Source organism: Ursus maritimus, unplaced genomic scaffold (assembly GCF_017311325.1).
Source record: "Ursus maritimus isolate PB19 unplaced genomic scaffold, ASM1731132v1 scaffold_2, whole genome shotgun sequence".
Lineage (NCBI taxonomy): Eukaryota > Metazoa > Chordata > Mammalia > Carnivora > Ursidae > Ursus > Ursus maritimus.
This window is the reverse complement of record NW_024424452.1, coordinates 9,550,658-9,575,656: the sequence shown is the minus strand read 5'-3', so window position 1 is coordinate 9,575,656 and position 24,999 is coordinate 9,550,658. Positions and strand designations below refer to the sequence as shown.

Below are 24,999 nucleotides of genomic sequence, written 5' to 3'. Positions count from 1 at the left end.
AGGCTGGTTACGCTGGTGACGAGGTGACTCGCTGCTTACCGAAAGGTCCGGCTCCAACAAAGCCTTGGGTGGGTGTTGAGGGTGCCCCAAAGGAGAGACCACTGCCCGAGGCGCCCACCCCGGGAGCAGGGGTGTTCTGACCGAAGGTGGGTGTGGAGGTGCCTAGAACAAAGAGACCACAGAAAACTAGCAACTAGGCCAGTGCCCAGAGGGCATCCGAGCCAGCTACTGAAGGGGGGGGTGTCCCCACAGGGCACTTCCGCCCTGGACCCCCGTGCGGGCTCACCCCAGGGGCGGGAACTGCCGCTCCCCCCACCTGCTGCGGCCAAGCCAAAGCCCTGCACCACTGCCTTCGGGCCTGAGTCACAGAGTCTTTTTGCCATTCCCGTGGCCACCAAAGCACTAGAGAGGGGAACACTCGGCAGACCCCCACCTCCCAGCTTGACCAGGTTACTTCCCTCCGACACAACTGAGTTCTGCCTCCTCTCCTCGTTTACCTGTTCCTCCAGAAAGCTGAGCCTTCCACAAAACCCACCCCATGGGTCCTCTGGCCTTCCCACGGCCACACCAGCACGCCTCTGCCCTCGCCACCAGAGTCCCGCTGTCCAGTCCCGCCCCTGCCTCCCTACAACCCTCATGGACGGCTGGCCTCCTCACTCTCGGTCCTGACCTTGCCATCTTGCTGTTTGCCTCCACCCGCCCCCTCCAGTCACCCCGCACCATCGCCAGGGCCATCCCAGCTCCCAGAGGGCTCCCAGGTCACAGAGCCCTCCTGTCCCCGTGCCCCCTGCGGGAAGCTGCTGGAGCTGCCACCGTGGGGGGGGGGGGGTTGCCCCTGCCCTCCTCATGCTCGTGTTTGAGCACTGCAGAGCGAAAGCCTAGCAGCGCAGGCCGGCCTCAAAATCATGACCCCAGTGCTCTGGCACCCAGAACTCCCTAGCAATTCTACCATTCTCATTACGTTCCTTTTCCCACTCTCCAAACAACGACTTTGAGAGGCCCTCGTCTGTACACACGCCTCCCCAATCCACTCCCCACGATCTTCTTTCACATTTAAGAACACAAGCTATCAGGATCAGAACTCCTTGTGAGTCACCTTCCGCATGACAGAAATGATCACTTCATTCTTCTCCTGAAATTCTCCCTTTCCGCTTAAAATCCAAATTTAAACCCTCGCCCTGAATGACCTTCAACTCTGACTCTCCACAGCATTTTGGATGATTTCCATTTTTAGATCTAGCTTTGAGCCACACCTTGCTTTTCTCTGTTCATGAACAATTAGAGCTTGCTCCTGCCCCTGGGCCTTTGCACCAGCTCCTCTGTGCCTGAAAAGTGCTCTTGCACACCCACACACCCACCCACACTCCCAACCCCTGTGCCCCAGATGCAGACTTGGCTTAAATTTCCCCTGAAAGGCCCGCCCTCCTTAACTACCCGAAGAGCTCCTCCACAGCCACTCGTGGCACGCTGCCTTCTCCCGGGATGCCTCCTGCTCCCTGAGCTTGTATTTAACTACTGACGTCAGCCTTGTCAGGGCCAGGCCGGGAAGCTCTGTAAGCAAGGGGACCGCGCCTGCACGTGCGGCAGACCGAAGCCATTCCTGATCTTACCTCCAAACACAGGTTTGCTCTCAGGAGTGCTGGCCACATTGAAGGCAAAGGGTGTGCTCTGACCGGGCGCGCCCAAAGTGCTCTGACTCAAGCCGCCTCCAAAGGGGGTCGCGCCGCCAGTGGTCCCACTCTGTCCCGTGCCAAAGCTGAACGCTCCGGAGGTGCCGGGGGCGGCCACATTGATCCCAAAGCCCCCGCCGCCAGCCGGGCCGGTGGATCCCCCAAATGTGAAGGGCGACAGTGTCGTGCCGCTGAACATGGAGCTCCCAGTCCCGCTGCTGGTGGTCTGGGTCGTGGCTCCGAAGCCGGAGGTGGTGGCCGCCCCGAAGGAGAACACGGGCGTGCCGCTGCCGAAGGCGGGCTGGGTGCTGGCAGGGGTGCCAAAGGCGGAGGCGGCGGCCTTCACGCCGCCGAAACCCGACTGCACGGCGCTGCCGAAGGCGGGCTGGGCCGGGCCGGGCGCCGGGGTGGCAGCCGGGGCTGGGGCCTGTGAGTTCCCGAAGGTGAAAGAGCTGCCGAAGCTCGGGGTGAGGGCCGGCTTGGCGGTGCCCTGCTGCTGCCCGTCGGCGGCGGCCCCGAAGGCGGGCTGGGGGTTGGCTCCCGGGTAGGGGGGGAGTGCGGGCTTGGTGCTGGAGCCGAAGGGAATGTGGAAGGCCGGGGTGGCGGTGGTGGTGAATGTCGGCGCCGGCTGGCTACTGGTGGCGGGCGCGGGCGTGGTGAGGCTGCCGCCGAAGCCGCTGAAGCCAGTGCCCCCGCTGCTGCTGCTGCTGGCGGCCGTCTGCGCAGCGCCGGGGACGGACTGGCCAAACGTGGTGGCGGTGGTCGAGGCGGGCGCGGCAGGCGGCTTGCCGAACTGGAATACGGAGCCCATGGCTGGGGTAAAGCCAGCTCCGGAGGCAGGGGGGGCCCCGAAGAGGAAAGGCGGGGCAGCAGCGGTGCTGGTGCTGGTCACGCTGCTCACGCCAAAGCTGAACGCGGGCTTCGAAGCCGAGTCTACGGCCGTGCTGGCCGTGCTCACTGGAGCCACGGGAACCACGGGAGCCACGGGGGCCGCGGCTGAGGCGGCACTGGCCTGGCCGGCGAAGAGAGGCGTGCTCGTGGCAGTGGCTGCAGCAGCGGTCTGACTGAAGGAGAAGGGGCTAGACAAGGGCGCAGACGTAGGGGGCCCCATGCTGCCAAAGATAGGCTTGAATGTGGGCTGGGGGCTGCTGGCGGGCGCAGGAAGGGCAGAGCTGGAAGCTGTCGAGGTGGTGACCTTGGAGGGGCTAGATGGCAAGGGGCCCTCGTTCTCGCTTTTTGGCGGGGCCACAAAGATGGGCTTGAACATGGGGGATGCTGAGGACACAGAGGGGGCTGCAGACGCAGGCGGGTCAGTGGGTGGGGTGCTCAGCATTCCCAACAGAAGACTCTGCTTAGGGGTGGGGGACGGGGCAGCCGGGGCTGGGGACTTGACAGATGTCTCAGCCTGAGGAGCCGGAGGGGACTTGGTGGTGTCAGTGGCTGGTATCGGGGACACAGCAGGGGTCGGCCCCAAGAAAGTGGCTGTGGATTTGGAGTCCGAGGAGGTGCCTGGAAGGGGCCCTGACTGTGAAGAGCCAAGAGGGGCCAGAAGGCTGGGTGTCTTCGGAGGCGAAGGGGCCACAGTGGTTGCCACTCCAGTGGATTCTGGGAAGAAGAGAGAAAGTGAATTCCGAATCCCTCCACCGTGACGGCTCTCAATGCTTCTGTACCCCCGTGCCTGGCGCAGGGCTCGGGCTCCCGCGTCAGCCAACGAACATGACGCCATCCGTACCACAAACCCTTCAAATATCCGCTCCCTAAAATCAAGGCGGGGTTCGCTATCTCTGCCCTTCACAGAACATAACAGGGAATGTGTGGGGGATAAATGTTGGAAACTAAGGAAAATCCAATCACCCAGACTCAAGTCCAGCTAATTACCTTGCCGCACCTTCCTCACCCAGGGAGGATCTACTGTGTGTGCTTACCGCGCGCGGAGTGCGGAGCCCATAACCTGAGCGGAACGGTGCCTGCCCTGCCCCGGGAGAGGCTGACGCCCGACGCCTGACACAGCCCACTACATGGCCAGGTGCAGCGAGGGGCGTGCGGGCACATGCGGTGCCGCGAAGGACCCCTGGAAGCCTCGAGGAAAAAGGACTGACATCCTCTCGTGCCTGCAGTCTAAAAAGCCTCTAACCACACGATCCCATTTACGTTTCAGAGACGCCTCCCACCTCACAAGCTACGCGTTACCCGCACATCAGAGAGGATGACAGCAAGGCTCAGAGCAGCTCAGGAAGCCAGTTTCCAACCACGAGCCACGTGACTACTAAATGGGGCTGCTGACCCCAGTTTTAAGCATTGCAGCCCTTCCTGGAAGCTTCCGGACTGGAGACTTTCGAAGCTCTGGAGCGCGCGCCAGCTCGGGTTCGGTGAGCCACGGCAGGCTCAAACTCCCGATTTCCAGGCTGGGCAGGTGCGCTGCTTTTACCTAGAGTGAAGCGTAGCCGCGTGTCCTGCACTCGCTCGGAGCGGCTCTCGTACTCACCCGGGGCAGCCGGGGAGCCGGCCGAGCTCTGCATCTTCCTCAGGCTCTCCAGCAGCGGGTTGCTGCCTGGGGCTGGGAGGGGGGCTGGGGAGGCGGCGGTCCCAGTGGCGGGCAGGGTAAAGGGCAGAGAAGGCTGAGTGGTAGGTGGCTTCTCGGTGACGGAGTTCGAGGCAGTATCTAAGGCAGGAAGAAAGACGGTGTTCCAGTTCTCTCCCGGGTTACCCCACAGGGCACGGGACACTGGGGCTCTCGGAATCCGCTTATCTGGAAAAGCCTCCCCAATGCCAGGGCTCAGGGTTCCCGATTCCACCGAGCACCCAAATGGATTTCTCCGATGAGAAGGATCCAAATAAAGCCCCGGGAAACAACCCCTTTCCGGAGCGTGGAGCTGGTCGGTCTTCCTTACCGGTCCCGTCCGCCAAGGCCTTGTTAAACCACCGCAGCGAAGCTCTCTTTTCCAGGTCGAGGTCTTCGGCAGTGACGGAGTAGCCAAGCTGGGGAGGTGGGGGCTGCCAGACAGAAGGGGAGAGGCCTGCCAGTCAGAGGAGCTGGAAGAAACCTGTATTTAGCTTCCCTAGAACTTGGGGGCACGGTGCCGGGGCGGGGGGGTGTGGACGCACAGAGCCCTACCAGGGTCAGCCGGGCCCCTCGCCGCGAGGGCAGCAGCTGAATCTTGCGCCTGCGCTGCCCGGAGCTGCCGGGGGTGGGCGGGGAGCTCCACGAGTTCTGCGCCTTCCATGTGGTTGCATCTGCAGCTAAGGAAACAAACATGACTTGTCTTCTTCCTCTTCTCTTCCAGAAATAGCTAGGTTTGTCTACCCAGCAGGGTTTCCACACTGAATCTTCACTGGGTACCTCTGAAAGGTGGTCTCTTCCCTGGCTGGGCTCTTGGGTAGTGTTCGCAAGATTCTTTCAGACAGGAGGGCAGAGGGAAGTGCCCCAAATGCAGGCAGACAAGCGCCGACCACGGGATAGGTGCTACCCGGACGACTCCGCCACCTCAGCTGACTGCCTGCCCAGCCACACCGGGCTGCAGTGTAGACCTGCCCGCACCATGGACTGCAAACCTCCGTGCGGACAGGCACTTTTCGCTCTGCCTACCAGGCCCTACAGGCAGCGATGCCCGGCACGTGTTTTCAGACAGGAGGCGGTCTGCACACCCTCCAGAAACACTCCCACCACAAGCCACTCTCACGCGCTTATCAACCTACCCTTTTCTCCCTGGGCCTCCTTGTCTGTTGCCAACGGAGTTGAAGAACTGGAGCGATGAGAAAGCTCATCTTCTCTGCGGGCACAAGAGGCACAAGTGTGCTTAGAAACACCTCTTGACTTGGGCGCCCGGGTAGCTCAGTTGGTTAAGAGTCTGCCTTTGGCTCAAGATCATGATCCCGGGGTCCTGGGATGGAGTCTCGCATTGGGCTCTTGGGGAGTCTCCTTCTCCCTCTCCACCCTCTGCCCCTTGGCTTGTGCTTGCTCTAATAAATAAAATCTTAAAAAAGAAGGGAAGGAAAGGAAAGGAAAGGGGAAGGGGAAGGGAAAGGAAGAAACAAACTCCTCCCAACAGAGTACTGGGTAACTTCTTACACCCTCCTAACTACCAACTGGCCAAAGTCTAGACCATCATGATTTAAGATCACAGTACACCAGGACAAAAAATTTAAGAAATCAAAAGAAGATTCCTACAAGACGAAGGAGGCAGTTCATGGACACCACGGAGAAACCTGTCTCACAGCTAGCACGACACATAACCACCTTCAAAACCCTACTTACAACCTGCCAGTCCCTGAGAGCTGGAGCCACACATCTGACCCCAAGGGCAGCGTTCTAGTCCACTTTTGGTGCCTAGAGGGTCAGCTGGAGTCTAGAACATTAAATCTCCTGCCCCTGCTGTCTGTACTCTCCGTGGCCTCCCTGCACACCCCAGCTGCTCGAGCCACAGGCTGAGGAAGAGGGCCAGAGCCTCTAGGGTCGGCACGGAGACCGGGAGAGATGAGAGCAGTTCAGGCAGGTACTTTCACTGGCCTTCAAGATGGCAATTTCTTAGATCTCCAAATCACAGCTGCAGGAAGCCTAACAGCCAAGTACGTGTCCTTCCTTTCCGGCCCTCTCATGAATGTGCAGCGCGAGTCAGGACTCATTACCTTATTTTCTTTGCCGGCCTCTCCGGTGTCTGGGAGCGGGACGAGGCAGGACTCGAGAACGGTGACGAGCTGGGCCCGCTTCTCTTCCAAAGCTGAAAGGCAAACAGCAGTGACACAACTGAGCCTACAGGACAATGTAAGTCCGTGTTCTGTTCATCACTGCCTAGCAAGTCTCCTTGTCAGTGACTTAAACGTTTCTCTGTGGGGCGCCTGGCTGGCTCAGGGAGCAGTGTGTGCGACTCCTGGGGCTGTCAGTTCAAGCCCTGTGTTGGGTGTAGACGTTAGTTAAAAATAAAATCTTAAGAAAAAACCCCAAAAAACCCCAAAAACATTTCTTTGTGAAGGAAGGCCCCTGAAGGAAAGTCAACTGCCAGTACTAACTATGGGGGGAAAATAATCTGAACAAGTAGAAGCTAAGTAATCAATGTACAAGGAGTGAATGTACTTTTTGCAGATACTAAAAAGTGGAATTCAGTCATGGTTCGGAGCCATGATGCTTACAAGTTTACTTTATATTGTCTACGGAAATGATAAGCAACTTTTGCAACCCTTCCCCCACAAAACCCTATCACAGCAAAGATAAGCCAGTAAACTTAGTCCTGCTTTCATTAAATTTTCAGCTTCACTTCAACTTTATTTTTTAAAAAATGTGCTATCATGACATTTATGACTTTTGTAGCACCTATGGCATTTATTGTTACATGATAATTACCCCATTTTAAGGATTGATAGGAGCACATCTTGTGAGCTAGTGGAATTTAGCTAAAAACCCGTAACAGAAAGATAACTAGAAAATCAACTGTTTTGAAATTAAGCAATGTATTTGAACTCCAAATGGAAATTAGAAAAGTATTTGAACCGAATGAAAATGAAAAATACTTCTATTTCAAGACTGTGGGATGCAGCTAAGGTTTACAGGGAATGTATAACCTTTCACATATATATATATATGCATATAAAGGGAAAAGGCTGGAAAAAACCCGGTGATCGAAGAATCTAAGAATCTGGATTAAAGAGTCAGAAAGAGGGATGCCTGGGTGGCTCAGTTGGTTAAGTGTCTACCTTTGTTCAGGTCATGATCCCAGCCTCCTGGGATCGAGTCCTGCATCAGGCTCCCCGCTGAGCAAGGAGCCTACTTCGCCCTCTTCCTGCTGCTCCCTCTGCTTGTGCTGACAAATAAATAAATAAATAGGGGTGCCTGGGTGGCTCAGTTGGTTAAGCATCTGCCTTCGGCTCAGCTCATTGTCTCAGGGTCCTGGGATGAAGCCCTGCACTGGGCTCCCTGCTCAGCAGGGAGTCTGCTTCTCCCTCTCCCTCTGCAGCTCCCCCTGCTTGTGCACTCTGTCTCAAATAATTATTTAAAATTAAAAAAAAAAATCTTCAAACTTAATAAATAAATAAAATCTTAAAAAAGAAAAGTCAGAAAGAAATCCCAGCAAGTCAAACATGAAAAAAAGAAAAGGGGGGGGGCGCCTGGGTGGCTCAGCTGGTTAAGCATCCAACTCTTGCTCTCAGCTCGGGTCTCAATCTCAGGGTCAAGAGCTCAAGCCCCACGGCTCCATGCTGGGCATGGAGCCTACTTAAAAAAAGAAAAAAGAAATTTTTAAAAAGAAGGAAATAATATCTAGAAGGGCAGAAATTAAAGAAGTAGAAAAACATGTAGAAGAGTGACTCCTAAAACTGGTTATTTGATGATACAACCTTGAAAAAGGAACTTCCCTAATCCAATAAAGAGTATCTACCAAATAAAGAGTATCTACCAAATAAAGAGTATCTACCAAAAAACTATATCAGGGAGCCTGGGTGGTACAGTCTGTTAAGTGGCTGACTCTTGGTTTCAGCTCAGGTCACGATCTCAGGGTCGTAGGATTTAGCCCCACATTGGGCTCCACACTCCGCTCGGAGTCTGCTTGAGACTCTCTCTCCCTCTCTCCACCCCACCCACACACTCTAAAACAAATAAATAAATCTTAAAAAACAAAAACCACCCACAACAACCCTACGTCAAACAGCATATGTAACAGTGGAGAGCACTCCCTTCGAGATCAAGAAAAACCAGGATGTTTGCTATCACTTCTATTCAACATTGTACTGTAGGTCTTAAACAAATACAACAAGCATAAACAAGCAATATAAGGTAGGAAAGAGAGAAAAAAAGCTGTCATTATAGACAACACGATGTACACACAAAAATCCTAAGAATATACAGATGAATACTATGGAATTTAGCAAATTTTTTAAATATGATAATCAGTTGTACTTGCATATATCAGAAATAGATATTAGTATACCATTTATAATAGCATCAAAAATATATCTAGGAATAAATTTAATATGTAAAACCACTACCCAGTTAAAGCTGATGTAAGTTAAGTGAAAGATATACCATGTTCATGGATTGGAAGATTCAACATTGTAAAAATGTAATTTCTCTCCAAAATAATTGGTAAAGACAATCTTAATATCTCAACAAGTGTCCATTCTTTCTTTTAGTGGAAATCGACGAGCTGATTCTAAACTCACAGAGAAATGCAAAGGGTCAAGATCCAAGACAATTCTGAAGAGGAATGAGAGCAATAAGAAAGTTGGATGACTTATTCTACTACACATCATCAAAACTAAAAGACTGTGTGGCACAGTGTAGAAAAAAACCATAGGCACAGGGCAGAAAAACAGACAATGAAACAACAGAATCTAGAAATGGATCCACATATATACACTTAAATTATAACTAAGGCAATGCCACAGAGCAACAGGAAAGGGATGATCCAACCTTTCAATAAATGTTGCTAAGTAAAGTGGATATTTATATGGAAAAACACTAATTTTGATTGCTACTTCACAACATATACAAAAATCAACTTCAGGTGGATTATAGATCCAACTGTGAAAAGAAAAAGAATAAAGTTTCTAGAAGGAAGCATATCATCATCACGACTTTAGGTAGACAAAGAGTTCCTAAATAGTGCACATAATACAGTAACCGTTGGTGTAAAGTGAAGAAAACGAAGTGAGACAGAGAGTAGGATAGTGATTTGTTGCAACACACACAATTTACAGACCTTGTATCTAGAATATATAATTTCTATAAATCAGTAATGAAAAGAAACTTGAATAGGCACTTCATAAAAAAGGAAGTACGAAGGGCTAACGAACAGTCCCTACCTCTATTTCATGAGCAATCAGCAATTACAACTACACCACAGTGAAACACTTCATACCCACCGGAATGGGTAATTAAAGAGACTGGCAACAACAAGTATTAGTGAGGATGTGTAACCACAGGAACAAAATCTCACACTGCACTGGTAAGAGTATCAACTGAAACGTAACCATAACTTTAAAAAATGGCTCAACATCTACTACAACTGAGCATTACACACACTTTACTAGGTGCACCAAAGACTTAATACGAGAATGTCCACAGCAACATTATGCATAATAGCTCCACACTGGAAACCCAAACGTCCAACAGCAGGAGGAAAAACGTAATTACGGTATATTCACATAAAGAAAATGAAAGACTTGCTGCTACATGTAACGATCTGGATGCATCCCACAAGGAAAACAGTAAGTGAAAGAAGCCAAACACAAAAGAAAGCATATCCTGGTCTCCATTTATATAAAGTTTAAAAATAGGGAAAACTATATGGTGCTAATATTCAAGAAGGAAGGACTAGGTATGAGAGGGGCTTTGGGGCGTTGAAAATGATTTATTACTTGACCTGGGGGGTGGTTACATGGAGCCATACTCTTAAGGTATTTGTTTTCCTACATTATACTCTAATTAAAAAAAAAATTTAAATACAGATTTGACATAGAATGCTATGCAATATATGATTTAAAAAAAAAAGAGAGAGAGAAAATGGCACATACGCAATGATCCCATTTGTGTAACACAGACCAAAAATTCTGTGTATTACCTGTGTTCGCACACCCAGTACAAACGTTAACCACAGGTACCCACGGCAGCCAGGACCGGGAATCTTACTGCACTTACCAGCTATCTACACTTAAAACCTTTGTGAAAGCAGGAAGGTACCACTTGCAGCACATATCCTACATGCCAACAAGCAGAGCACACAGTAAAAAGTTTTCCTCCAAACTCAACAGTTATTCCCGGTTTCTAATAAAATCTAACAAAATTATTCTAGGCATGTTAAAAAATTAAAGCAACCAGCAGCACAAACAACAGAGGACACGATACACACAGTTCTGCACCTTGCTTTTGTGCAGTATTTCTGAACACACGTCAGTGCCTATTAAGCTACCTTATTCTTTCTGTTACATAGTATTGCAACTTATGGAAATACTGTTATTCAACCAGCCCCCCCCCCCAAGGTACGTTTACATTGTTTCCAAGCTTCTGCTACTAAAATGTTACAATCGACATCCTTGTATATGCTTTTGAGTATATGTATAGAATTAATTCCTAAAAGCAAACCTGCTGGATCCAAGGGCACATGCATCTATAATACTGATAATTATTGCTACACTGCTCGCCAGAGAACTGTATGAATGGACACTCCCACCAGCAATGCGTGAGTAGCCTGTTTTTGCAAATACTTTAAAGATTTTTATTTTACAATTAAATCTTTAGTTCATTTGGAACATGTTTCTCTAATATATGAAAATTGGCCCAAGCTCACTTTTTTTTTTTTTTAAAGATTTTATTTATTTATTTGACAGAGATAGAGACAGCCAGCGAGAGAGGGAACACAAGCAGGGGGAGTGGGAGAGGAAGAAGCAGGCTCATAGCAGAGGTGCCTGACGTGGGGCTCGATCCCGTAACGCCGGGATCACGCCCTGAGCCGAAGGCAGACGCTTAACCGCTGTGCCACCCAGGCGCCCCCAAACTCACTCTTAAGAGACACAAATATGGGGCACCTGGGTGGCTCAATGGATTAAGCATCCAACTCTTGATTTCAAGCTCAGGTCGTGGGATCCAGCCCTGTGTCAGGCTCTGTGCTTGGCGTGGAGTCTGCTTGAGATTCTCTCTCTCCCCCTCTGCCCCCTCACCCCTCACATGCACGTGCTCAGTAAATAAATAAAACCTTAAAAAAAAGAGAGAGAGACACACACACACACAAATACTGTTCCTCACCCAAATGGTAAAAACCCAAAGCTATGACAACCTAATCGGGTGTGACTGTGCAGAAGTGGTCACTCATACGATGCTGGCGGGAATGCTTATTAATAGTACATCCCCTAAGGAGAGCGATTTAACAATATGCAGTGAAACTGTACATGCATTTAACTATTGGCCTGGGAAATCTGTGTTCTAGGCAACCTATCCAAGAAGTGTAATGGCCAAAGAGTGAAATGACATTATGAATTAAAGCATTACGTGCAGTACCATCTGTCACAGCAGAAAACTGGAACAGCCCAATGTTTATCAACAGAAGACAAGAGTAACTGCATTACCGTAGAAGGAACGACGAAGCAAGGCGCAAACTTGTACATATGACTGCCTCACACGTTAGAAGGTGGGGTTTACACACAGACATGGATTTGCACATAGTTTTAAGAATAAAAGACAGTGGAAGGATGGCCAAAAAGTAATAAAAATAGGAAGAGAACGATGTGGAGCAGAAAGAGGTGGAAAGTGTGGACTTCTCTGAGTGTATTTTGTTTTCTCATATGTTCTCCAGAACAATTTTTATTTTATATTTATTTACATTTATGTTTACTTATTTATTTATTTTTAATTTTTAAAAAACAAGCTCCATACCCAGCGTGGAGCCCAAGGTGGGGCTTGAACTCACGACCCTGAGATCGTGACCTGAGCTGAAATCAAGAGTCAGATGCTTAACCAACTGAACCACCCAGGCACCCCCTCATTTTTATGTATACTTACACAAAAAGTGTTGCTTCATAATTACTTATTTGACTGGTCCCAGTATACACAATTTCAAAAATAATGATATCGGTGCATTGTAAACAGTAAGATTTCAAATCAGCTTAAGAATTATTTTTGAGGGGCGCCTGGGTGGCTCAGTTGGTTAGGTGTCTGACTCTTGATTTCAGCTTGGGTCTCGATCTGAGGGTGGTGAGACCGAGCCCCATGTCGGGCTCTGTGCTCTCAGCGCAGGGTCTACTCAAGATCATCTCTCTCCCCCCTGCCCCTTCCCCTGCTTGCACTTTCTCTAAAAGAAATTAAATCTTAAAACATAAAACTGTGGTTATTAATGTTTACAAAAAGCTTTAAAATACACTGAAGTCCCTGTAGGTGAAACGACAAGTCTGTAATTTACTGTAAAACACCAGGGCAAAAACAGGGTGGGGTGGACTGATGTAACCAGACAGACAAAATGCTGGTAACTAACAAGTAAAGCTATAGATTAGACTCCCTTTCCTTTTGTGTACATTTGAAATTTGACATAATACAAAGATTTTAAGAACACATGAGTACCGGCATACTTCGTTTTATTGCATTTCGCAAATGTTGTTTTTAACAAATTGAAGGTTTGTGGTCAATCTGCTTCAAGCAAGTCTATCGGTGTCATTCTAATAGCACTTGCTCACTTTGTGTTTCTGACTCACGTTTTGATAAATGTTGCTATTATTTCCAACTTTTTCTTATTATTCCCTTTGTTACAGTGATCTGTGATCAGTGATCTTTTTTTTTTTTTTTTAAGATTTTATTTATTTATTCGACAGAGATAGAGACAGCCAGCGAGAGAGGGAACACAACAAGGGGGAGTGGGAGAGGAAGAAGCAGGCTCCCAGTGGAGGAGCCTGATGTGGGGCTCGATCCCACAATGCCAGGATCATGCCCTGAGCCGAAGGCAGACGCCTAACCGCTGTGCCACGCAGGCGCCCCTGTGATCAGTGATCTTCGATGTTACTACTGCAATTGTTTTGAGGAGCCGCAAGCCACGCCCTTGTAAGGCGGCCGACCTAAAGGGTACGTGTGTGTGTTCTGTCCCCTTCACCACAGTTCTCCCATTTCTCTCTCTTCCCGCCTCCCTATTCGGTGAGATACAACAGTATCGCTATTACACAAGCTAACGACCCTACAGCGGCCTCGTAAGTGTTCGAGTGAAAGGAAGAGTCGCACGTCACACTTTAAATCAAAAGCTACAAATGATGAAGCTTGGTATAATGAAGGCAGGTCAAACGCCTAGACACGCTGAAAACTAGGCCTCTTCACCCAACAGCCAAGTTGTGAACACAAAGGAAAAGTTCTTGAAGGAAATGAAAAGTCCTATCCTAATGAACACATGAATAAGAAAGTGAAAAGGCCTTATTGTTGATATGGAGAAAGTCTGAGTGGTCTGGGTAGAAGACCAAACCAGCTACAGCATTGCCTTAAGCCAAAGCCTAAAAGGCCTAACTCTTCAATCCACGAAGGCTGAGAGGTGAGGAGACCAGTCTGGAGCTAGCAGAGGCTGACTCAGTAGCTTTCCGGGAAGAAGCCATCGCCATACAAGGGGAAGCAGCAAGTGCTGATGCAGAAGCTAAGATCATTCATGAAGGGGGCTACGCCAGACAACGGAATTTCAACAGAGAGAGCATATACTGGAAGACGCCATCTAGGACCTTCGCAACTACGAAGGCAGTGCCTGGCTTCAAAGCTTCAAAGGACAGGCTCACTCTCTTGTTAGGGGCTAATGCGGCTGGTGACTTTACTGAAGCCAGTACTCATTTATCATTCTGAAAGTCCTAGGGTTCTTGAGAATTATCCTCAATCTGCCTGTTGTGGTGATTATTCCTACCAACTGTTCAGGCTTAGGCCTTCATCTTTCATTTATGTTCTTGTAAAAGCCCTCCGGATTACCTTATCTCAAAAGTTTTCTCCCCCCAAAACTCTTTCTCCGTGCACGCTTTATTTTTTTCTCGCTACTATATATAGGGTACCCACTTACTGACATGCATTGTAATGGATATTTTTCAAGCACTACCTTCGATATTTATAATAATCCTTGGGAGAGGAGAAAAGGAAAGTTGAAGAGATTTACCTGCCCGAGGCCCTATAGCTACTAAGTGTCAGAGCCAAACTCTGAATCCAAGTCTGTTTGGTAGCAAAGCTTGCTCTGTTCCCTAGGCCATACTGCATCCTCTTTCTAAGAAAGGATTGCAATTTTTTCTAAAAAAGAATTTAAAAAAAAGTTACAATATTTTAAAAACTTTCACTCAATTCTCAATGACAACAGGATGAAATCTCTTTTATGACCCAGTGCAATCTGGACTGAATCTACCTTTTCAATCAAATTAATATCATTTATTGGATTATTCAACCCTTGGCCATTTATCTCCAATACCGGCTGTTTTGTATTAGCTGTCCCCGTATGCCCTGGGTTACCTTCTGGGCTTCCTATTCTGTTCCCTGAGTCTAAGTTATCATTCAAGGGTTTGCATCTTCTGTTAGCTCAGAGGTAATCTCAGTATCTGACAGATGGAATGTGGTTAATAAACACTGGCTCATCAAATAATGCTCGGAATGCCTTTCTCCCGTGCCACGTACCTGAGAGAAACCTCGGGTCGAACTGTAAGAACTCGTAATGGCATTACGGCTGGAGCTAGGGATGCCACCTGTGTACGTGCTTGTCAAGGAGCTCACGGAAGAGGTGCGAGATCTCTTATTCGAGTGGTCATCAGAGCTCTGGGAATTGAGACCTCTCTTCAGAGAGCCAGGCCTAACAAGAGAGAGAAAGACAGTGAGCTGTGCTATTTACAGCAACATTCTTTTAAGGGTTCCTCCACGGTCACAAAATATTTCCTAAATAAACTTAAAAAAGATAAAGCTCTTAATGCTATTGTTACCACTTCAGCTAACTATCTGACAAAGTCAGGAAGGGAAAGCCAAATATTTAAAAAATTAAATGTATGACTCCACTTACATAATATTCTAGAAAAAACCCGCATGCTAATCTACAGTGACAAAAAGCAGATCAGTGGATGCCTGGGGTTGGGGGCAGGACTGGAGGGAGGTGTTACTAAGGGGCATGGGGCAACTTTTGGAGAAGACGGTTATGTTTATTACCTTTGCCATGGCAATGGTTTAACAGGTGTATACATGTCAGAACTTCTCAAACTGTACACTTTTAAAAGGCACAGTTTATTATAATGTCAATTAAACCTCAATAAACCTCCTAAAAAAACCAGAGTTAAGAGGAACCAACCAATTTTTCTAAGCTTCCAACCAAAACATCTTTCCTGCGGAATAGTCATCCAACCTTTGTTACAATGTTGACAACTCACTTTCTCCTAGAGTGATGAATGTCAACCACGGACTAGTTTATTCTTACACTGGATGAAAACGTATTTCCTCTAACTTCCATCTATCTCCCCTACGGATCTATTTGGAGCAAACCGAACAACTGTTAGCCTTTTCTTCATGCGACAGCCCTTTAGGTTTTTGGAGACCATTATCCTTCCCTCCCTCATTTCCTTATTCCCCTTGAGATTTTCCTCCCTTGGGTTAATACTTTATACTTTCAAAACCCACTCATGCACCGCCACCACCCTGTAACATCTTACAACTGCTTCACTTGGAATGAATGTCAAATTGTATTTCTCGTCTCTTACAGGGCAGGCCACCGAACCAAGCACAACACCGCACGGACAGTGTGAGCAGAACTGAGGACAACAGGACCCCATCCTCACCTGCTCCATTCTAGTCTTTGTTCTGCTATCAGCACAGGCTAGGAGCACGTCAGCTCTTTTAGCAGCCTTACCACTCTCCTGACTCCATGAGCATGTAAGTTACCTCAAGTCTTTTCGCACAGATTTCCAAGACATTTACCTTTCAACCAATCCCTAAATGTATTTAAACTCAAATGTACAAACTTAACATTTATCTTAAATTTCATACTGTTGCACTTTAACCGTCACACAAATCTGTTTATATACGTAGTTATTAAATATATTTACAAACTCTCTCACCCTTGCCATATTTTTATCCATGTTAATGAAAAAATATTAAAAGAAATAAGGAGATAGCTATTGTGGGACGTTACTCAAAATGTTCCTCTTTGATGTCACGGATTTGAACCTGGACTAATAAAGCAATGGAAAAACAAGGAGGAAAATCTACAAGACAACAGCTCTGACAGTGCTCTTCTCCAGTCTACCTCATTCAGATGGATTCTCACTTACTTAGGCACAAAAGAAGCAGGGACTCCATTGGCCACCAGGGGCTCAAACGCTGAATGTCCACTCCCGCTGCTATCATGGCGCCTGTGACAAATCAAAAAACCCTCAATTAAATGAACTGACCTTTTTTTTTCCTAGAGCATCCTCTCATACTCCTGGAACCTTATACTATTTCTATGGCACACAGAAATGGCTAGACAAGAAAAAGGCTGCTTCAGGGGCGCCTGGGTGGCACAGCGGTTAAGCGTCTGCCTTCGGCCCAGGGCGTGATCCCAGAGTCCTGGGATCGAGTCCCACATCAGGCTCCTCTGCTGGGAGCCTGCTTCTCCCTCTCCCACTCCCCCTGCTTGTGTTCTTTCTCTCGCTGGCTGCCTCTCTCTCTGTCAAATAAATAAATAAAATCTTAAAAAAAAAAAAAAAAGAAAAACGCTGCTTCAAATCCTGAAGATTCTGAAAGGTAGATTTATTCTAAGACTATCCTCATAATAATGAGCATAAAAATGCTTCAAGACCTTTAGAACTCATTCAGGTGTATTATTTGCTAATGTCTCTCCCAAGTATTGCAATCACAAATTGAATACCCTACCATCCACAAATGAAAAACCAAAATTGAAAACATTTTAGGGACTAGCCCACACATCCCATAGTGCTCGAGGTTAATATGGCAAGTCTGTTAGGGAAAAACTTCACATATTACATATAAGGGCCTATGCACGGTGCCCATAACCACTGCTCACTCCAAGTGTGAGGAAGTTAGTACAGGATCCTCAGGTATAGGCTCACTGCGGTCAAGAAAAATTATAACCTTGGAGAATACGAGACTTATTTGGACCATAAGAATAATTCCCTCACCCACCTCCACATCCCCCACTCCTTCCCACCCCTGCTTAGCCAGGTGACATCAGTTCAAATTGCTCACTTATAAATCATCTCTACTCATCATTAGATCTTCCTATGTCACATAAAAACACATCCATTTATTTATATCTCCCTACCTAACCTGGCATTGGTAGTACCAAAGATGGCCAACTTTGTAGGATATGAACAATCTGGTCTAGGTAATGGTTATATTTAACAAGTGTGGGGTCCACTGTCTCCTCAGAGTGCTTCCCTGACCAACGTATATAAAGAAACCCCCATTCTCAGGGGCGCCTGGGTGGCTCAGTCGTTAAGCGTCTGCCTTTGGCTCAGGGCGTGATCCCGACGTTCTGGGATCGAGCCCCACGTCAGGCTCTTCCGCTGGGAGCCTGCTTCTTCCTCTCCCACTCCCCGTGCTTGTGTTCCCTCTCTCTCTGGCTGTCTCTATCTCTGTCAAATAAATAAATAAAATCTTAAAAAAAAAAAAAAAAAGAAACCCCCATTCTCATTAGTCTGTTATATCATCCTGTTGCGGTCCTTTTCTTTTCTTTCTTTCTTTTTTTTTTTATTACTTCTATACACTTACAATCTATAATTCCTTATTTTATTATCCAAGTCCCATGGGGACTCTTTTTTTTTTTTTTTTAAAGATTTTATTTCTTTATTTGACAGAGATAGAGACAGCCAGCGAGAGAGGGAACACAAGCAGGGGGAGTGGGAGAGGAAGAAGCAGGCTCATAGCGGAGGAGCCTGATGTGGGGCTCGATCCCACAACACCGGTATCATGCCCTGAGCCGAAGGCAGACGCTTAACCGCTGTGCCACCCAGGCGCCCTGCAAGTCCCATGGGAACTCTAACTTACTCATTGCTCTATCCACAGTACCTGGAATAGGCCCAGGCACACACTAGGTGCTCAACCTGTCAAATTAAAAGAGTGAAATCCTCAACTGATTCTTGGTAAGCCATAAGCAGTTATGCATCATACCTAGTGACTTCAACCTCTGCTCCTTCTGCACTTGGGAGACAGACTGCTTACTCCATTTTCATTAATATATTCGAAACCAAATAATGAAATTGGTTCTACTCTCATTACTGATAAATCTACCATATTCCAGTCTTCATTTTTCCTCACCAAGCATTTCCTTCAGCACAAATATGACATTCGAATGGTGGTTATCCAAATAATTGAACAACACAAGCTGGTGAAGGGAAGATTTTTAGCATTCTCTCTAAAAAAATAAAATTAAGCACCTTTGTATCAAAAGTATGAGGCTAACATGGCTAATAGCTGTCAGCTTATCTTTAGTATTTATGGAAAAGATTAGTTGTAAAATTTAACCTGTACCTCAAGAAACTAACAGAATTAAAGCCCTTGTTACCAAGCTCTTCCATGGAATCCAAAGACGGGCACCTACTGAGGCTCACAAACTGTGGAGCTGGCCTCTGATTCTTTTTGGTAGTGAATCACAGGAGTCTGTGTGGGAGGCCTGTTTAGTACCCTGCGGGGCCTGTTACCTTCTTTTATTTTCCTGGCTATCAGAAAATATTTGGTCTTCCTCCTCCACTGTCCTTTTCTTCCTCTCTTTGAGGGCACTCAGTACGGTCTCCTTTGCACATGGGTCTGGGGCATTACTTGATGGTGAGGACAGTGTTGAGTTGATTGTCTGCTCTGGTCTGTAATGAAAAACAAGACTCTGGCATTAAGATATTTTAATAACCATGCTATATAGCACAGACTTCAGACAGTGGAAATCAGAAGCTAACTAATAAGCAAAAGTATACACTGAAAGAAACTGCCCTTAAAATTAAAGCTACAGTCTAAAGCCAAAAGAAAACACAACAAAACGCTATTCAAGGACTAGAGTTAGGGATTTCTCATTCAAATAAGCACCTTCTTCCCTTTTTTGCTTTACAGTCGTTTTGTCAGAGGAACAGCTGTGGAAGAATACATGGAAATAAACAGGAGTTGATTCTGCCAGCAGTAATACTCACATTGGCGAACGAGTCCATTTACTGTCTGGAGGAGCAATCCTCACTGTCACTGGGCTGCACACCATTTTGGAATTACGAGCAGATAGCACAGTCTTCTTGTGATAACCATTCCAGCACACTGTAGGAAGTACGCCCAGAAGGGAATACTGGGCCTGCTGGATAGGATATCGTCTTCGAGGTGTTATCATAAACCGGCTTGATAAAGTCCCACAATCCCTAAGGAGAATGGGAGACATGTTATAGAACCAAAGAAGCCTGGAGGAATGGCAGAATCGTAAATTATACTAAAGAATCATGTGGGTTCAATTATCTTCCAGAGAGCTTAAACAGCTTAAAAAAAAAAAAGTTTTTTTAAATTAATTAATTTATTTACAGAGATAGCGAGCACACGTGGTGTAGGGGCAGAAGAGGGAGAGAAAATCTCAAGCAGACTATGCCTGAGCGCGCAGAGCCTGATGCGGGCCTTCCTCTCACAACCCTGAGATCACAACCTGAGCCGAAACCAAGAGTGCACGCTCAACTGACTGAGCCACCCAGGAGCCACTTGAACTGATTTCTGAGACACAAAAAACAAAGCATTTTTATGGCAACGTTCCCCCATTCCGTCTAAGGATGGAAAGTGGCAGCTGCTTAGCAGCTGTCCCTACAATGGACTTAACAATTTTGAGAGGGAAATTGAAAACCCTGCCCACACAAGTAAAACTGCAATGGAAGAAAAATGCATGTTAGGACATGCAAGGAAGAACTTTTCAAGAATTCTTAAATCTTTTCAATCTTTTATGCTGAGTCATAAGCAATAAACACCCAAAGTCAAACATTTTTGACACCTCAGTTCATTCTTCAACTAAATATACTTATTGATAATCTAACATTTTCACCAAAGTTTTGTATTCTATTGTAATGCTCAGTTATTGGGACTAAATGGAAATGGCTCTTTAATTTGATCATCTTTATCAATCAAGTTTTATCAAAGAGGGGTCTCCTGGGAACACCTCTTTGAGCTAGGCTAACCGACCTAATTGCTCTTATTGGTCCAAAAGAAAAATATAACAAAACATACTATAAAACTACTATAGAAACATCAAGATATTTTCACAAGTAGGGATATTTTAGTAGCTTATCAAATATTTTTAAATGCTGTATTAAAATTCAGTTTTAAAGACTGTAAAGAAAGGAATAGCTCTGGCATCACATCTCATTCCAAAGGCTCAAGGAGAGCAGGGGACGGTTGACACCCACCAAGGTGTTTCAAGAGAACAAAGCGACACAGAATCCACTTCTGACTCAATGAAAAAGAAAATCGGATTTAAAAGTCAAGCTCTCCATTCAAAGCCGGTCGACAGAGAGGAGGGTGTGGGGGAGATGTGCGGATCTTACCGGTGGAAAGGCCTCCTAGAGGGTCGGAGAAGAGGACTGGGGAGAGAGGGGGGAATGTGGTGCACACGATGGGCCGAGTGCGCGGGCGGCGCGGCGCGAGCGGGAGTGCGGCGGCGGCCGGGCCTCTCCGGCAGGTCCGTGGCCTCCGGGGCGGGGGCAGGCTGCGGGGGGCCGGGCTTGCCCAGGTAACTGCCCATGAGGAGCAGTTCTGCGGGGTCGGGTCCTTCGAGCAGGGTCCGCGGCTCTAGGAGATTTCCGTTCACCGCCGACTTGGTTGGAGGCGAGGCGTGCAGGGTTCGCTGACGCCGCGCGTCCCGAACGAGCGAGGAGAAGGCGCGCGAACCGCGGGGCTCGCGGCTCAGCCCCCACCAGGCCGCGGTGACCCCCACGGCCAGCCAGGCCAGCGCCGCCGCCGCCGGCACCAGGTACAGCACGAGGCCGAACAGCGACAGGCCGAGGAGCGCCGCCCCGGCCGGGCCGCCGCAGCCCCCGCCCCGGCCCCGGCCGTCCCTGACGCTCGCTATGGGCCGCCGCCGCTCGCCTCCGCCAGCCGCCGCAGCCGCCGGAGACATCGCGGCTCCGCGCCGCGGAGAAGACTTAAATATCCCAGCGTGCACCGCGCCGCGCGTCGCGTCACCGCGCGCCGGCTGCGTCACTGCGCAGGCGACTCGTACGCGCGCCTGCCGCGGGCAACGCCGCTGCTGCCTGGCAACGCGCTAGACCCGACCCCACTCTGCAAACGCTGCCTCCCAGAAACACCGCGGTGGTCTTCTCGAGGCTTCCGCGCCTCCACCGCGCGGCACCCACCCCGAGGTGACACGGTAGAAGAGTCGCGTTAAAAATAAATGCTCCGGAAAGCGACCATTCACGTAATGCTTGATCCATGTTGTTTTCTAGAGGGCTGAACTCCCCGGAAGAGGTGGTAGGCACTTGCTACCAGAGGTGGTAAGTTTTTCAGTTGCCCTGTTTCTGCCAAAGGGGGTTTACATGCACAGCAACAGTGAAACGCCAGATCAGCCCAGACCAACCACCCTTGTTAAATGTGGATCTTATTCTAATAAATTACCGATCAAGCAGTCTAACATATTGCGGATCAAAGCTGAAGCGGCAAGCTAAGTTTGATTTCCTGCCCTACAAATTGGTTATGTGGGACAGTTACCTCAAATTTCACATCATGGTCCAGAATCGGGTAGATTTTGAGAATTTGTGATCAGTTAAATTTGGTGGTCTGGGAAAGTGAACTAGTGGTTGGTGAGGGCTGGGGAGTGTGTTGGGGGTCGGAAAATGGAGAATGACAGCTAAAGGGTAGGGTTTTCTTTTGGGGGGGACAAAAATGTTTTAAAACTAGATTACGGTGGTGGTTGCACAACCCTGTGAATTGTACGGTATATTAATTATATCTTAATAAAACCGTGGGGAAAAAAACCTTGGTGGTCTACGAATTCAGATTTTGATCGAGCTCAGCCTCCTCAGCCATTCATTCACTCCACTACTGATAAACATGAAAGGGGAAAGGGCAGGGTCTTCGGTCTCTAGAAGCCTTCTGTTTAGTGTAGAAGAAAGATGTGTAAGTAGAAAGCTACGATTCACTGTGGCCAGTATGATTAACAGAGCCACAAAAAAAGAGAGGGAATGATAAGGGGGAAGATAGGCTGGGAGGTGTTTCTTGAGTCCACAAAAACTGGTTAAAGACAAGAACTGGTTAAAGCAGGTTCAAGGCAGATGCAGGAGCAGTGTGCAGAAGCACAGAGATGGAAAGGAATATGGCTGGAGATAGGAGGTTTGAGGGAATAGAGAGGTTAGAAAGATAGGCTGGGCTCAGTAAAGAGGCCTCTGCGGCAACCTGAAGAGATGAGAAAGGCAGGCAGTTCTCCCCAACCCATTGTGAGGGTAATTCTGCTTCTGTCTGTTTGATTTCAACTTAGGAACAAATCTCAGCAGTAGCAGTGGGAGAGTGGGACAAGAGCCCAGCTGCAGTGAGTTAAACTATGGATGGAAGACCAGGAAGTGGAGGCAGTGAGTGCAGATTTTTCCATGCAAGGAATCTGGATAAGGAAGAAGAAAGTATCTAGCTCAGCAAGGGTCCTTTAAATTATCATATATTACTGGTATTCAGAGGAGGAACCAGACATAAAAGCCATCAGTGTACCCATGCCGTGAGAGTAAGATTACTTGGGAATTAATGTAGACAGAGAGGTCTGAGACTTAAACTCCAGGGCACCCCAGAGGTCGAAGAAATGGACACACAAACCTGCAAATCACTGAGTAAAATGCAAATATGACTACATTAAAATTTAACACTTCTGTATCGGAAAGGACAACATTTGCTAAAAAACAAGCTAAGACTGAGAAAAAACAACTAACTCATACAAACAAAAAATCCTCCTATAACTCATATTTAAAAACCATGTAATGAATTTATAAGGAACTCCTAAGAATCAGTACAAAAAGACTCAACTGTAAAAAAGGACAAGTGATATAAAAATGTAATTTATTGAATAGGAAACCCAAATGGCCAATAAGAAATAAATACATATGTACATGTATATCTGTATATACCTCACTAGTAATTTAGGAAAGCTTTACTGAAGTAACGAGAAACCATTTTGCATTCCTTTGCACAAGGAGAAACATTTAATAGTTCAACAAGATCAAATTTTGACAAGGATGTGAAACAAATGGAACAGACACGTTTGTGGATATGTAAAACTATAATTTGGAAAGCAATTTGGCAATATCCAATAAGACTGAAGAAATAGGTACCTTATAACGTTGCAATTCTATTTCTGGGTACAAAGTCATTGCAGCATCATTTGTATTACCAACAATTTGAACACACCTAAATGTCTAACGTCTACCAGCCCAAGAATGGAGAAATAGTGGCATAATTCATATAATAAAATACTCTAAAAGCAGCTGAAAACTAACCACCTTTCCAGCCATAATTAAGTGATTCCAGGCTAGTCCTCCCACCATGAACGACTATAAAAATGGACAAAATTTATGAAGCAACTACTTGCAGACAAAGAACGACAGGAAGTGCAAGACTGATCCCTGAGAGGAAACTCATGAAGTAAGCCCCTAAAATCACCTAGTTCCTCTAAGTGGGGACAATTTCCCAAGTGGGTGTAGACAGCTAGAGTCTGAGCAGAGTAGGGAGATCTCGCTTGGCTGAGGAGGCAAAAATCAGATTGAAGATAGCTGAAACCGCTGGAAACCACTGGGCAGAGCAACGGAAAGGAGGGTGTCATGCAGACAGGGAGTTCCAGAAGTCTATGTGTGAGTCCCCTAAAAATCTGTGGCTGAAAGCTGGCATGATGGTTAATTTTGTGTCTCAACTTGACCGGGCCTCAGGGTGCCCAGGGTCCTTGGTTAAAGATTATTTTGGGGTTTGTCTATGATAGTATTTCTGGAGGAGATGAACATTTCAAGTGGTAGACCAAGTAAAGGAGATTGCCCTTCCACAGTGAGTAGGCCTCAACCAATCTGTTGAAGGCCTGAACAGAACAAAAGGCCTGGGTAAGAATTCTCTCTGCCTGGCTTTTAGCTGGGACATCTGTCTTCTCTCTCCTGCTTTCAGACTTGAACTTGGAACTCACTCTATCAGCTCTTTTGCTTCTTAGGCCTTTGGCCTTGGATTGAAACTATACCATTGGCTCTCCTGGGTCCCAGCTTGTTGACTACAGATCTTGGGACTTCTCAGCCTCCATACTGCATGAACCAATTCCTGATAATATGTGTGTGTGTGTATACATCCCCTATTGGCTCTGTTTCTCTGGAGAACTCTGAATAATACAGCCAGGCAGTATATGCACATAGAGACTCCCTGAGGCTTCCTAGAAAGCAAAGTACTAAATGGGTTACAATTTGAACAGAGATATTAGAGTTAGAGCAGTCCTGGGGTAAGAGCGTTGCCAGGGGAGTTCTGGCCCTACCAAAACGGAGAGATCTCATAAGTGCATCCTTAACATCCTTGGAATCCAGTTGAAACAGCAGAGAGGTTACAACTTCAGGTAAGGATCATAGTTTAGAGTAAGATCTATTCTAGGTCTGCCTTAATAAATTCTAAAATCAAACCATGACAAGATCCACAGGAAACAAGTTTGGAGGTTGAGTCTCACCAAGTTAGTGGGGCTTGGGAAACACCCTAGGCTCTTCACTGATGTGTAAAGACAAAACAAAACCAAGAATAAACAAGTGTAAGGTCATTAGCCAGTAATTACACTGCCTACTAGAACAAGAATCCATATACCTCATGGAGAAATAAGAGACTCCAGAGTATTATTCACAATGTACAATATTCAATAAAAATCCCTTTAGACTGACAAAGAAACAAAAATGTGATCCATAGTCAAGAAAAAAAGCAGTATATAGAAAT

The 24,999-nt window shown here is 47.2% G+C and overlaps 1 protein-coding gene and 1 long non-coding RNA gene across 2 annotated transcripts in view; one reads left to right on the top strand and one right to left on the bottom strand.

The window, feature by feature from the left end:
* The window catches only part of POM121C (POM121 transmembrane nucleoporin C), a 23,750-nt gene extending 2,557 nt beyond the window's left edge, over positions 1-21,193 (bottom strand). The window contains exons 1-12 of the mRNA XM_040634927.1: positions 20,622-21,193; positions 19,245-19,460; positions 18,768-18,926; positions 16,398-16,478; positions 14,764-14,935; positions 6,297-6,388; positions 5,367-5,440; positions 4,786-4,910; positions 4,562-4,664; positions 4,156-4,332; positions 1,611-3,275; positions 40-162 (exon numbers count right to left, since the gene is read on the bottom strand). Coding sequence (XP_040490861.1) covers positions 40-162; positions 1,611-3,275; positions 4,156-4,332; positions 4,562-4,664; positions 4,786-4,910; positions 5,367-5,440; positions 6,297-6,388; positions 14,764-14,935; positions 16,398-16,478; positions 18,768-18,926; positions 19,245-19,460; positions 20,622-21,193 — 3,559 coding nt within the window. The remainder of the gene's footprint in view (positions 1-39; positions 163-1,610; positions 3,276-4,155; positions 4,333-4,561; positions 4,665-4,785; positions 4,911-5,366; positions 5,441-6,296; positions 6,389-14,763; positions 14,936-16,397; positions 16,479-18,767; positions 18,927-19,244; positions 19,461-20,621) is intronic.
* A 122-nt stretch (positions 21,194-21,315) lies between these two features.
* Positions 21,316-22,037, top strand: LOC121103667. The gene is made up of 2 exons (XR_005835861.1): positions 21,316-21,434; positions 21,519-22,037. It is a non-coding gene; the product is annotated as an uncharacterized LOC121103667 (long non-coding RNA).
* Positions 22,038-24,999: the final 2,962 nt, after the last annotated feature.